Below are 14,030 nucleotides of genomic sequence, written 5' to 3' on the forward strand. Positions count from 1 at the left end.
GCTATCTATAGCCATCGTTCTGTGCAATAGTACACCAGAACATCTTGCTCCTACCTAACTGTACCATTGTACCACTGACCAATCTCTCACCCTCACCCCTCCTCCCTACTCGCTTCAGTCTCTGACAACCACTGTTATACTCTCTCTACTTTTAGAAATTTGCTTTTTGTTTGATTCAAGTAAGTTTTCCAATTGATGAAGTAATTGAAAATCAATAGTAAGTCACAGCAGGGTAGATACAAGAACCAGAACATGTGGCAAGTCAGACCTATCACAGGATCTGAATTTCTGGAAGACACAAACAGTCTAGGATAGGCTATGCAAAGTATCACCAAGCCTGACAGAGGGTTGAAAAATGGGGGGATGTGGGGTTCAGCAATCTGGCCATTTCAAGAGGCCACAGCTAGAAATCAGGCAGGCAGGAGGCCAGTAATGGCACACACAGCTAACAGCAGCTGAATGACAGCAGCTGGAGCAGCTGTGGTTCAGTAAAACAAAAAGCAGCTGTGACAAATATACATAGCATGCTGAAGCACCAGAATTCCTGGGAATTGAATGTACTCAAACACAGAAAGCCTTCAAAACGTGTCGATTACATGACAGACAGCAAGACCAGAAAAAGAACAAGTCCATGGTCAGTATGTTGGTATTGTCTTCCTGAATTGGTTGCTTCTCCTGAATGGATAATGCTATGTTCCTTCAGCACCCTTCTCTACAACAATTAAAACTGCAATCGTTAATGCCTGAATGTGTGCTAGGTGTTTCATTGACAGAGTCCTTAAAAGTGAAAGACTGGGCATTTAAAATTTGTCCTCAACTTGGTGAAGTTATAGTTAGGGAGATTCAATGGATTATATAAGAGGGGGGAATGAAGGGTGGTAGGAAAGATCATTCCTCAGTTTTGGTGGTTGGTAGTAAGAATGCCCTTACCATCATGCACAAAATGTCACACTGTGATCTGGTCACCAGGAGAAGCTGGTCTACTGAAAGGCCTGCCCAAGTAAAATAAAGCACTGACCTGTGAGATGGATAAGAATATTCTTGGGGGAATATCTATAGGATGCTCTGTGGCTGGACTCAGTTGAATTCATAGGGAAAAGACCTCCACCTGGAGGGGGGGTGGAATTATTTGGTGTCTGGGTCCATAATAAAATCATCACAGAGATGGAAAGATTTGTTGATCAAATCCTAGAACTCTAATACCAAATGAATGTCATTTAAATTTTAAAGGAAATTATTTTAGAGAAAACAACCAACCCATTTTTACTTAGTAGATAGTAAACAAACATATGGAACTTGCTAGTTCAAGAAGGGGCACAGATTGGAGATACAAAAATTCGAGAAGAATTGGTATTAAATACATAGAAGTCAAATGCATAGCAGGTGGTTAAGAAGGAACTTCTGCATGGTGGGTGCCATCCATAAATAGATCACAGACTAAGAGGGGGACAAGAGAACGGAGATAGAAACTGCAGTTCCCTGGACATGTATTGAAAATTTCATCTTTGTGATAAGGAATTAGAAGAAGTACAGAGAGAATTAACCCCTCTGGACCTAATTCAGACCTACAAGGAAAACTGGAGGGTGAACTGAAAGAGAAAAGCTTCCAGCAGTCCCATCAACCCAGATGGAGCAAGGCATGACTAGTCCTTTGTCTTCATCCTTATCCATTCTGCAGTTCCCTGATCCAGCTATTTCTCATTTCACTGTACCTTTGACAAGCTTCTAACTCTGGATAAAATGGCCCTTCCCTGCTCTTACCTCTAGCTTCTATTTCTCTCCTGTCTTCCATTCAGCCCAACCCTTGTTTGACCTTCCCGTCTTAACTGAAGCTCCACATACTCTAGAAGGCTGCCTTAACTCCTTTCCTACAAAGTTGGGTTAGATGCTCCTCATCTCTGCTCCAATACTACACTAGTCCTATTTTATAAAGGCATGTATCTATCCAACCATAAAGGCAATAGATAGAGGGGAGTAGCTAACAGAAAACTTTAAACCTCTCCACCTTAGTAACAATATGCCTATGAGAAAGTTATAGAACCTTTTTAAAGTTCAAATTTCCTTATCCCCAAAAATGGGTACTGGTAGAAAAAAATATTAATCACTAATATTTATTTTACTTTTAATATGCTAAGCATTATATTAAGAACTTTACATATATTATAATATCTGATTATAACCCACCATTATTTATCCACTTTTAAATAAGAAACTGAGGGATAGAGTGCTCATACAGGCAGGAAATTGTAGAGGTAGGATCTGTACCAAGCTCTTTTGACTCTGAAGTCCACACACTTGACCACACACTTGAGCCTGGTTTCCTCTATCCCATAAGATAGAGATGGTGCATGTAAAACACTAAGCATGGTGTTTGCCATATGGCAAACTGGAAAGATGGCAGCTTGTTCATTTGTGTTCTACATTAGACTCTGAACTTCTTTTTTTTAAATATTTTTTTTTGTTGTAGATGGATATCTTTATTTTATTTTGTATTTATTTTTAAGTGGTGCTGAGGATAGTGCCTCACACGCGTGAACCAAGCACTCTAAACTGAGCCACAACCCCAGCCCCAGACTCTGAACTTCTTAAGAATAAGGATATTATCTTATTCAGTATCCTCCTTCTCTGGTACATAAGAGTTGCCAAATAAATGTTTTTAATAAATCTATCAAAGATGACAGGAGAAATATAAACAAGGAAAGGAAAAAATGAGTGGTAACATCAGCTGATAGCAGTAGCTGGAAGGATATGAACTAAAATGTGTGGGTCTGGAGACAATAAGAACCTTCAAAATCTGACCAGAACAAAGAGAAGAGCCTGTGTTGGGGAGTTTGTATCCATGTGAATAAGATGCAAAAATACAGATTGAATGATGGATGGAGAAATCACCACTGATTAAGTAGGAGTAGCTGCAAATGAATGATAACAGTTGGGGAGGAAGTAGCAGGGGCCTGCTAGGTCATGGCTCTGTTCTCTTCAGATTTATGTGTATTTGTGACTATTGCAATAAATCTTATATATCTTTACAAAACTGATATTTACACCTTCCTGGGTAAGAGTGCAGACTGGAGCCTGTGTGTCTGGATTGCCATTCTAACTCTGCTACTTATTGTCTATGCTATTGGGGACCTCCTGCTTAACTGCTTTGGACCCTGGTTTCCTCATCTGTAAAATGGTTTAATAATATTAGTGTCTACCTCATCGCATGGTAGTGAGATTTAAATGTGTTAATTCATGTAAACCTGATTTGCAACAGTGGCTGAGCACTCATAAATGTTAGTTAATTTATCCCTCTGTTAAACTTTTCACCTTGATGTTGTTTGGCATTCCTTGTATTTATAGATTGTAATTCACTTTCCTATTTAGTTGTACATAGCTGCAGTCATAGTACATACAATTTTTGTGATTTTAAAAATTATACATTTTATACATAGACCTTTTGTGTATTATATAGAGTCCTCATATATACCATTTTAATAGTTGCCTAATATCCCAACCAGTGAAGACCAAGCCTATCTGACAGTTTTATCAACACTTTGATTGAGAATCAATGACATGCTTCTTAGATTTTCAGATGACACAAGATTGGGAGAGATAGCTAATAAATTGGATGACAGGGTCAAAAGATTCAGAAAGATTTCAACAGCTTGGAGCACTGGGCTGGAACTAACGAGATGAAATACAATAGGGATCAATGTAGTGCTTTGCTCCTGGGCCAAGTGCCCAAGTACAAGATGAGAGAGGTAGGAGAAAGGCCAAGGGTTTTTGCTGAAAGCAAGCTCAAAGTGAATCAGCAGAGTGACAGAGTTGGGCAGATGACATCAGGCATCCTAGAGGGACAGAAGCATACGTAGATCATGTACAATTAAAGATAGGATTTGTAAGGCCCATCCATGTTGTTGCAAATGGCTTGCATATAAAACTGCTAAAATCTGAATTAAGTCACTGGATTTATCATTGTTTATTTCCTGGTTGTGATGTTGTACTATACTAATGCAAAATGTCGCCACTGGGGAACATCAGGTAATTATTTCTTACAATTGCATGTAAATTGATAATTGTCTCCAAATAAAAAGCTGTAAAAAGATAGGCTCTTTAGTAACTTCATTTTTCCATTCAACTGTTTGATAGGCATTTTGAATATCTTTATGTCTAGGGCCCTTTATGGCAGATGTGAAGTTGACTCAAATAGGAGTATCAGTCTAGTGGGAATCAAGAGACACAACTGACTAAAATATAACAGGTTTTGTACTTTAATGGATATGTGCTTAAGATGCTATGGTGGACACAGAAGAAGCCTACAGCTGAGAGTGGTTCAGAAAAGTCTTTAGAGCATTTGATACTTTGACAGAATTGGAAAGTTGTGTAAAAGTTTTCTAGGTGGGCTAGGTGAGGATTGGCTTTCCAGGCAGAGGGAATGGCATGTGATATACAAAGGCCTATAGGGCTGACATGCTTTCTTGTAGCTGGGAAATAGCAAGATGTTGACTATGGAGGAGAGGAGTGGAAGGCTGAAGAGGCATGGTCTAGACTTCTAAGATTCTGGGTCTTATGGTAAAGATGCTGTATTTATGAAGAAGATTCAGATACACTGGTGGGCATGGAGCCAGGGGTTGACAGAATGAGACTGGTATTTAGGAAGAGCCTTCCACATAGCAAGTGGGAGATTGTTTGGAAGGGAGACAAGACTAGAGGCAGGGAGACTAGTTAAAGAGGCTATTGTAGTAGTCTTTGAGAGAGATGATTTAGGCCTGAACCGAGACAGTGTATGTGTGTACATATGGATTCAAAAGTGTATATGTGTGCGTATGAATTAAAAAGTGTAGGCGTGTGCGTATGGATTCAAAAGTGTAGGTTTGTGCATATGGATTCAAAGCTATTTAAGAAGTAAATTGAAAGGGCTGAGTGAGACACTAGATTTGTTTCATGAGGGAAAGGGTAAGAGTCCCATATAACTCCTAGGATTCAGGCTGGGGCCTTTTAATGAGAAGGGGAGCTAAAGGGGAAATTGGTTAGGGTGATATGCAGACAAGGAATTTAATTGTGGACATTTTGTGTCTTGGGGGCCTGTGGAACAGGCAAGTGGGCAGAGATGCTCAGTAGGCATCTGGAGATGAGGGCCTGGACTGGAGAGTTAGTGTCTTACCACTCTGACCCCTTTTTTCTCTCAAGTTCTGTATCCTAAGAATGATGATGCCTTCTTTTTAAAATTTTGATTTATTTTTTATTTGTGTTCTTAGGTATTTTGACATATTATACATATATGGAAGGCAACCCATTCCAATTTTGATCCATTCTTATGGTTGTACATGATGTAGAGTTATACTGGTCATGTATTCAATATACCTTCTTTTTTAAAACATTTTTTTTGGTACATGGACAGCATGCCTTTATTTTCTTTGTTTATTTTTATGTAGTGCAGAGGATTGAACCCAGTGCCTCACGTGCTCTGTCACTGAGGTACAGCCCCAGCCCTCATGATGCCTTCTTAATTGCTTCTCTCAGCAGCAGATGAAGGCCAGGTACTCCCAGTATGAAATACTGAACTCCAGTCACCAACAATATTGTCACATGTTTGTCAGCAAGGACAATGAGTTCCCCTTAAATTGTATGCCTAGGGAAAAAAAAGGGCTTTCTCTACTTTTAAAGCAGAAGAATAACAATGGCATCTCTGGAGAATCATAAGGAAAAAGATGACAATAAGCAGGTACCAAACTTTTCACCAGATATATAAATAAACTTATTTTCCCCTTCTCTAAAAGCTGAGTCTTTCTGATGCTCTGACCAAATAATAAGTATTTTAATAGGCATTACAATGCCTGAGTTGAAGCATTTAAAAGAAAACAAATTGGAATCAGGCCTCAATGGAGGAGAAAAACATCAACAGATAGAGGGAAAGTTGAGGTAATGCTACTGCTGATTTGGTCCCAGCAGGATAATGCTTCTTCCTATCTGACACCCCAAGATACAATTTCGTGTATGACAGTGTCCATTCTTGTCAATTTTCCCTGCTGGGCAAGTGATGGAAGCAAAATGTCAGTTGGCAACAGGGGTGTTAATAATCACTACAAACTTGCAAGGAGGCATTTTATAAACTTCCTTGGCAGAGTTCACATGAAAGGGTAATTGGCCAGGACCCAGTCCTCCCATTGAATACTTTGATGGGAACAAATGCACAAACCACTACAAAGTTGCTCTTTATATTAAAAATAGGTTGAAGTGGGTTCTGTCTCTAGAGTACCGCAAGAAAAGAAGCAGTTCCTAGTCAGGAAGCACTAGTAAAGGGATCAGTTGCCATTATACACTTCTGGTTGGCTTAATAAAATTGGATTATTTCTTGGCCTCCTTTTCTTTTCACATAAGTCTGGTTGTCACATTCAAGATTTTTCCAGAGTTCTGGCAAGAGAGATAGGAGTATTGCCTATGGGAAGGGAATGAGTGTGGTGATGGGTAATGGAGTGAGCCCGCATTTTTCAAATTCATTTCTCTGAAGCATCATCCTGGAGAGATCATTTAAAAATTAATAATTGGGAGAAGAGTGCTTTCTTTTTGTAGTCAATATATCTGAGAAGATTTCTCCCTCCATGGTAAATTCATGGTGGAAGGACTCTGAGAAGTCCTGCAATAACAAAACCTTTTAAACTTTGTCCCAGAATTTCCAAAACTCATTTCATCTCAAACTCCATGTCTATCAATATGCCACTGACCTGTCCTTTTCTTTTTTATTTTTACAACCAATTTTAGGAAATGCTGCTAGAAGCAAACAGGGATAGGGTAGATAAGGTTGTTTTGTTTTGTTTACTCTGAATTAGTACAACTTTTGGTCAGGTAGAAATCCTTCACTCCAAGCCTTTGTTACTGAACACATTTATAGAATGTCTGAATTCAATGAACTGACTTTACAGAGTTAAAGGAAAAGAATTAATGGAATACTATTTAGCCATAAAAATATGGAATCCTATCATTTGTGGTAATGTGAATGAACTCAAAGAACATTATGTTGAGTGAAATAAACCAGAAGGACAAATACTGCGAGGTCTCACCCATATATGATAGGAATATAAAAAATGTCAATCTCATAGAAGTAGAGAATAGAATGCTGGCTACTACAGCCTGGGGAGGATATATTGGAAGAGGAATGGGTGAGGAAAAGTTGATGAAGGAATACAAAGTTACAGTTAGATAGGAGTGAGAAGTTCTGGTATGTTATTGAGCAGTAGGGCAACTATAAATATAGGTGATATGCTGTACTTTTTCAAGATAGCTAGAAGAGAAGACTTTTAAAAATATTTTTTAGTTTTCAATGGACCTTTATTTTATTTATTTTTATGTGGTGCTGAGAATTGAACCTAGTGCCTCACACAAGCACTCTTCCACTGAGCTAAAACCCTAACCCCATAGAAGAGAAGATTTTAAAATATTGCAACACAACGAAATGCTCAAGGTATGAGGTGATGGATATGCTAAATACCTGATTTGATTAGTTTTTTTTCAAGTAGATGCTTTTTTTTTGAGAGAATTTTAATATTTATTTTTTAGTATTTGGCGGACACAACATCTTTGTCTGTATGTGGTGCTGAGGATCCAACCTGGGCCGCACGCATGCCAGGCGAGCATGCTACTGCTTGAGCCACATCCCCAGCCCTGATTTGATTATTAATGCATTCATGTAAGGAATCACACTATGCCCCATAAGCATGTACAATGATTACATGTCATTAAAAACAAAACACATTAGGAAAAAATTGTATTTTAGTTTAATAACTAAGAACCTATCATGACCTTGGGGTCATTATTATGAATACCAGTGATGATCCAACACTCCTCAAAAGGGGTGGAGACAGACAAGGTGGGGGACACCAATCCAGGGTCAGCCCAGGGCAGCACCTAGCCTAACAAATTGTCTAACTTGTGCTTATTTTCTCTCATATCTATTTCCCCTAATGCCAACTTTTCAGAAATTAAAAGCCATTCTAAAGTCTTGAAGGTGCCCACAAAGTAGATCTTGAGAGTAGGACCCAAAGGCATAAGAATTCTATGTGTCCAGAGGTACCAAACTCCTGGACAATGAGTCATGAGCTGTCTCTTGGATCCCAAGTGAGAATGGAAGACATTTCCAGTCAGTGCTTGGTGCCCCTTCATCCACTTAAATCCTTAAGTTAAGCTAGTTGGTAAGCTAACTCTAATTTTGCCACAACCCGTTCTCTTTCTAGCTTACTTCTGTGAAAGGGGGTACATTAAGATGTACATATATGATGACACCACAGAGAATTTAACATCTGTAAGAATGGAGTCTTAATTAGAATGGGACATACTCCATGCTCGTATAATTATATCCAAATGGATTCTACTGTCATGTATAACTAAAAAGAACCAATAAAAGAAAAAAGATACACTTACATCCTTTCTTGCTTTGGGCATGATTCAGAATAGTTAAATTAGCTTTGGTGGTTACTTGCTAAGAAGAATAGCCTTTCTGTTTCATTTCCTAGGTGGAGGCTTTTTTTTTTTTTTTGCTACTAGGATGGAACCTAGGGTCATTTAACCACTGAGCTATATCCCCAGCCCTTTTTTGTGTTTTATTAAGAGACAAGGTCTCTCTGAGTTGCTTAGGGTCTCACTAACTTGATGAGGTTGGTTTTGAACTTGTGATCCTCCTGCCTCAGCCTCCTGAGCCACTGGGATTACAGGCAAATACCACTGTGCCTGCAAGCCACTTTTTTGAGTGAGGTATTATGTATTCCACCCCCATCAAATCTTTAAAAATATAGAATGCTACTAACATAGTTCAGAACTAACTCTGAAGTCTAGTTCCTGGCAACCCATATATGTGTTTTTCTTTATTCCTTCTCCTAACTCCACTCTCCCTGTCGCCTGTACAGAGAGGCGGATTTCCCTCCACCTCAGACCATTTGGATGAATCCACAGTAAGCTTTGTTCGCACTATTGAGAGGCAATGATGAAACTGTTGGCTGAAAATAAGACAAAAAAGGAGAAGGCAGAAAAAAAGGCAAAAGAGGAGAGAAGGGTGTCTTACGTGGAGAAGGCGTTGTTCTGCTTTTCACATCGGATTCCCTTGCAGTTGTTAGGCTCATCAATAGCTCTGGTCTCGTAATAAAAGTAAAGCTGATTCAGTCCATTGGCAAAAGCCAGCAATACCAGGCAGTAGATAAAGAGGAATTTGAGGATATCAAGCAGCATGCGTCCCAAAGAGATCTGCAGAGGCCCTAAGTGGGAGTTGGCTGTGAACAGGGATATGAGACGCAAGGAACTTAAAATGTTGGATATTGCGAAGAGCGCCTCTGCAATCAGAGTCGGGTGCCACATTTCCCATTCCTCCCTTGGACGAGAACCATTATACTAAAAAAAAAAAAAAAAAAAAAAAAAAAAGTGCAGAACGTGAGAAATACATTGAGCATTTAGAAAACTTTCCCCTTTCCACTCTTTCACACCCAAATAAAGCCACCAAAATATGCATTAAGCATCATTTATCCAATAATCCCCATGCATGCAACTATTTGTCTTTTGGCTCCATTCAATTAGTACACGACTCTCTTTCCCATCCAAATATACACCCAGCATATACACAAAGCTGAATGAATTTCAAAGCAATCCTCTGGAGCAACCACCTGTGGTTTATCAACAGACATTTTCTAACTGAGATTAACAGATTGTTGCAGAGTATCACTGAAACTGAGCCACAGGTATGCTTAGGGCAGTAAGGATAAATCACCTTGCTTCCTAATGAAATTTTGAATCAGACCTAATTCCTTAATCCCCCACTGGGTTCTGAGCACCACTGACAACTTGCAGTTATTAAAGGACAGGAGGTACATGGAACCTTCTCAGCATACAGTGTTTAGCCTCACTTCCCCACTGACTGCAGTTCAGGGCTGATGGACCATTCTTAAGGAGTCTTCATCAGAGCTTTCTGCTGAATTTTGAGCAGTTTTTGATGTATTCCACACTATTGCAAATGGCATGCCATCCTATCAGGTAGCGAATCCAGTACTTCTCTGCACAGTGGCATATGAATGTATTTTGCTGTTCCTTTGACAACCCTACAAGCTAGAACATCCCTCTAGCACAAATGAAGAACCAGGGGATTAAAGGGAAGGAATAACCAGTATCTGTAGGATTGGTTGCCCATTTTCAGCCTTATTCCATGCTTCCAGCTTCTAGAACACAAGGAGTAGTCTTGAAGAAAATCAACTTCATTATGAGATCTGAGCCTCAATTTGGGCATTGTCACCTAAAACTGCCTCTATCTTTCACCTTTGCCATAAAAAAAGATAATGCCTACTCCCAGCCTGTGTACATGTTTGTGATTCTATATCTACATGCAAAAATATATGTACTCCAGAGGGGAGATGTTATGGAAATACAAGGAACTAGTTATTACCTTCCTCAGGATAGAAGTAGATTTTGCCTGGGATTCCATTTGAAGCGTGTTGCCTTGAGCTCTCATCTAAATATCAAAATTTCTCAGGACTACATGTAAAAAGCTTTCCTGAGAAAATGTATTGGGGGCCAAATTATATTGTTAGCATTTCTAAAATGTGTTTCAATTACAACAACTGAGGAAACTGGTGTTTTTAAAACCATTTGTGTATATCCAATATTCTTCACTGTCAAAAGAACTGAAGAAACCAAAGCATATTTTTGCTTCTGTTTCAGATAAACTTTTAGGCAACCAATCAGTTTTATGTACTCTTGGCCAAATCTTGTATTTCTATATATTTCCTTCCAAAAAAACACTCGCTGCATTGCTATGAGGGGTAGGCGTTATTATGCCTGTTTTACAAATGGAGGTATTGAAATCCAGAGAGGCAGAGTCATTTGCTAAAGATTTCACAGCAAAGTTGGTGGCAGAGCCAGCACTAAATCCCAGGTCTCCAGATACTCAGTCTAGCACTATTTCTATTAAATGTACTTACATGATAGTTAATTTCACGGCACAGATGTTAGATAGGCCTTTAAAGGTTTTGAGGTATATGTGAGAGATGAAGACTCTTTGCTGACAATAAAACAGACCTATGTTTTAAAACTAGAAATAATGAACTAGAAGATGTATAGCTTATAATTTGAGGTATTTTTTTTCTCTCTCTATGCCCAGAACTGTAACCACAGGGAAATCTGCTGCCCATGGGGTGATGAATCTGGATTTGCAGAACACTCAAAAGTATGAAAAAGGGTATCTTGGCAAATCTGTACTTTGCATATATACCTTTTGAGAAAGATACCTTACCATGTGAGTCCAGGGAATAAACCCAGAATTCATCTAACACAGAGGGCAGCAACCGTTTTCTGTCAAGGGCCAGATACTACAAATGTTTGGCTTTATGGGCTTTATAGTCCCTGTCACAACTACTTAATACTTATAGTGCTAAAGTGACCATAGACAGTATGTAAACAAATGGACATAACAGCTGGCCACATTTAGCCCACACACCATAGTTTGATGCCTCATGATCTTACAGTAGTTTTCAAACTGTATTCTTTAGAGCCTCAGGGTTCTCCATAGTTCACTATAGAACCTCAGGGTTCTCCATAGTTCACCACAGAACTTCAGGGTTCATGATCTTCATGGGAGTTACAGAAGATTCATTTCTCAAGCCAAACTTAGTTTTGTGTAAATTTTTGCTTGAAGACATGATTCCATAGAAAAATTATCAGGTTGAAAACCATTGGTCTAATACTATTTGTGTTTTTTGTTTTTTTTTTTTGGAAGGGGTACCAGGGATTGATCCCAGGAGTGCTTAACCACTGAGCCACATCCCCAGCCCTTTTTTTATATATTTTATTTAGAGAAAGCATCTCACTGAATTGCTTAGGCCTCACTAAGTTGCTGGCTTTGAACTCTTGATCCTCCTGCTTCAGCCTCTCAAGCCGCGGGATTATAGGCATGCACCACCATGCCTGAACCTATTTGATTTTATATATGAGGCAGATTCTGAGGCTCAGAGAGGTAGAGGGATTGCCTATGATAATCTAGCTCTAGCTCATGGGTATGAGACTGACATTTACCAGTTTAGTAGATTGGATTTACTCTTTTTTTTTTTTTGTGGTGCTGGGGATTGAACCCAGGGCCTTGTGCATGTGAGGGAAGCACTCTACCAAATGAGCTACATCCCAAGCCCCTGGATTTACTGTTATACTTTGTGGTAGGGAAGCATCTAGCTCTTTGGAAACCTCACTCGTGAAGGTGGATAAGTTATGTGATTAGTTAATGTTGAGCATCTATAGACACATTTTCAGATCCCCAATGTTAATCCTTTTCTTCATTATTTATTCTAAACTTTTTTGTTTAAACAAAACCTAGCAATTGCTAGATTGATAATTTATGGTTTCTCATGTGTATAAATACTACTTCTAAAGGAAGAATTTTTTTTATTTATTTTTTTAGGGAAACTGTGTTACTTAGTCAGCAGAGTGCCAGAATGACATGGAGTTCACCCAGGCACATTAACCAGAGATTCATTTTCCTCACCAGCCTTTTCTTTTAAGGAAGTTGTAAGTATGTGTTAAATGATCACCACATGTATAAGGCATACTCTTGGGCTCCTTTCAAAAATATTTCACGGCTGCATTCAATATTCATGCTCTGCATAGCTTCCAAGGTCTTAAAATTTATGCAATATGCATATTAGGGATATAAAAATAAACTAAGCTGTTGCAGATTTGGGGGACAGCCATATTCTCATTCTAAAACTTCTTAATGTGAAATTTAGTGCCAAAAGCATGACTGACTACACAAACTTAGAGACTAAATTGTCAGCATCTCCTCCTGGTGGAAAAGTTCAACTAAATGCGGAAGGATCATAGTTATCCCATTATTTAGTAAACATCAAACTTGAACTCAGAGCCTGTGATTTCCCAAAGTGAGGCATAAGATATGAATTTATTTCCAGGATAATTCAAGCTGCACCTTGGGTAGGGAAAGCAACATGGTGGTGGTGGTTTGTATACATTATCTGAATTGGCAAAGAGGCACAGTTTGGGTGATATTAAAAAAGCTAGATTCATAACTGCTTGAATGATTATCCTGGTGGTGGAAGTGATGAGGGAGGCAGAGACTATTAAAGGTCTATGTCTCTTGTGATGATGTTTCTGTAATATTGATACTTGTCATGTGAAGAACAGTTGAGGGAAGTGGGAATGTTTAGATTTAGCAAGCAATGACTCAGTGGGTAAGGGAGAGATGACTTCATACCGGAAGTACTATTATAGAGAAGCAACAGCTTTTTTCTATATGACCCCATAGGGAAGGATTACCCATGGATGTGGCATGGGAGAATAGTATTAGACAAATATAACTCTTTTTATTGAAGTGACAAGGGTTAAGAGAGGCTTTTGGAAACAGTGAATTCAGTAAATTTCCCTGCACTATGCAAGCATCAGTGGGCCATTCTCTTAGCAAGAACATTGTGGAGAAGATTTCAGCATTCAGAACTAAAGTCCCCTTTACCTTGAGAGTCTAAGAAGCTAATGATTCATTTGATTCATTCTCCACTTTCTTTGCTTAAGCAGACACTGTTTATAAACTATGGAAAGAATGTTTGTTTATATGGGACTTTCCCACAATGGATTGGAGTGGCATCATTACTTTCCCCATAAACACTTCATGCTCCCAGAATAAAAGCTTATTGATGTAACCAAAATCATTGTTTAAGAACAATGACAGACATTCAATTTTACCTTGACATAGGCCACAATCTTCAAAGAAATAGTTGCCAAGTAGAGGGAGTTCATTGCAAAATCCATCAGGTTCCACCAATCATGGATGTATTCAGTAAATCCACCATCCCACATTTCCTTAATCTCCCCCCAAATGAAACCTAAAGAATAGAGGCAAAAAGTTTATTTCCACATCAGGGAAGTCCTGGTCATCATAGCAGGACCACCCCCAAATGAATAAGGATGAAATCAATGAACAAATTGGGGTAGGTGGAGCAGTAGTCACTTACCTCTTTGTTTCCTACTCTACCTCCCAGTCATAGACTTGTTAAACATGGTGGCAGTCTCCTGAG

At 38.9% G+C, this 14,030-nt stretch overlaps 1 protein-coding gene across 1 annotated transcript in view; it reads right to left on the reverse strand.

The window, feature by feature from the left end:
* Trpc5 (transient receptor potential cation channel subfamily C member 5) overlaps positions 1 to 14,030 on the reverse strand; it is a 140,039-nt gene that overhangs the window by 35,423 nt on the left and 90,586 nt on the right. Inside the window, exons 4-5 of the mRNA XM_077107057.1 lie at positions 13,699 to 13,838; positions 9,038 to 9,360 (exon numbers count right to left, since the gene is read on the reverse strand). Coding sequence (XP_076963172.1) covers positions 9,038 to 9,360; positions 13,699 to 13,838 — 463 coding nt within the window. The remainder of the gene's footprint in view (positions 1 to 9,037; positions 9,361 to 13,698; positions 13,839 to 14,030) is intronic.

Source organism: Callospermophilus lateralis, chromosome X (assembly GCF_048772815.1).
Source record: "Callospermophilus lateralis isolate mCalLat2 chromosome X, mCalLat2.hap1, whole genome shotgun sequence".
Classification (NCBI taxonomy): domain Eukaryota; kingdom Metazoa; phylum Chordata; class Mammalia; order Rodentia; family Sciuridae; genus Callospermophilus; species Callospermophilus lateralis.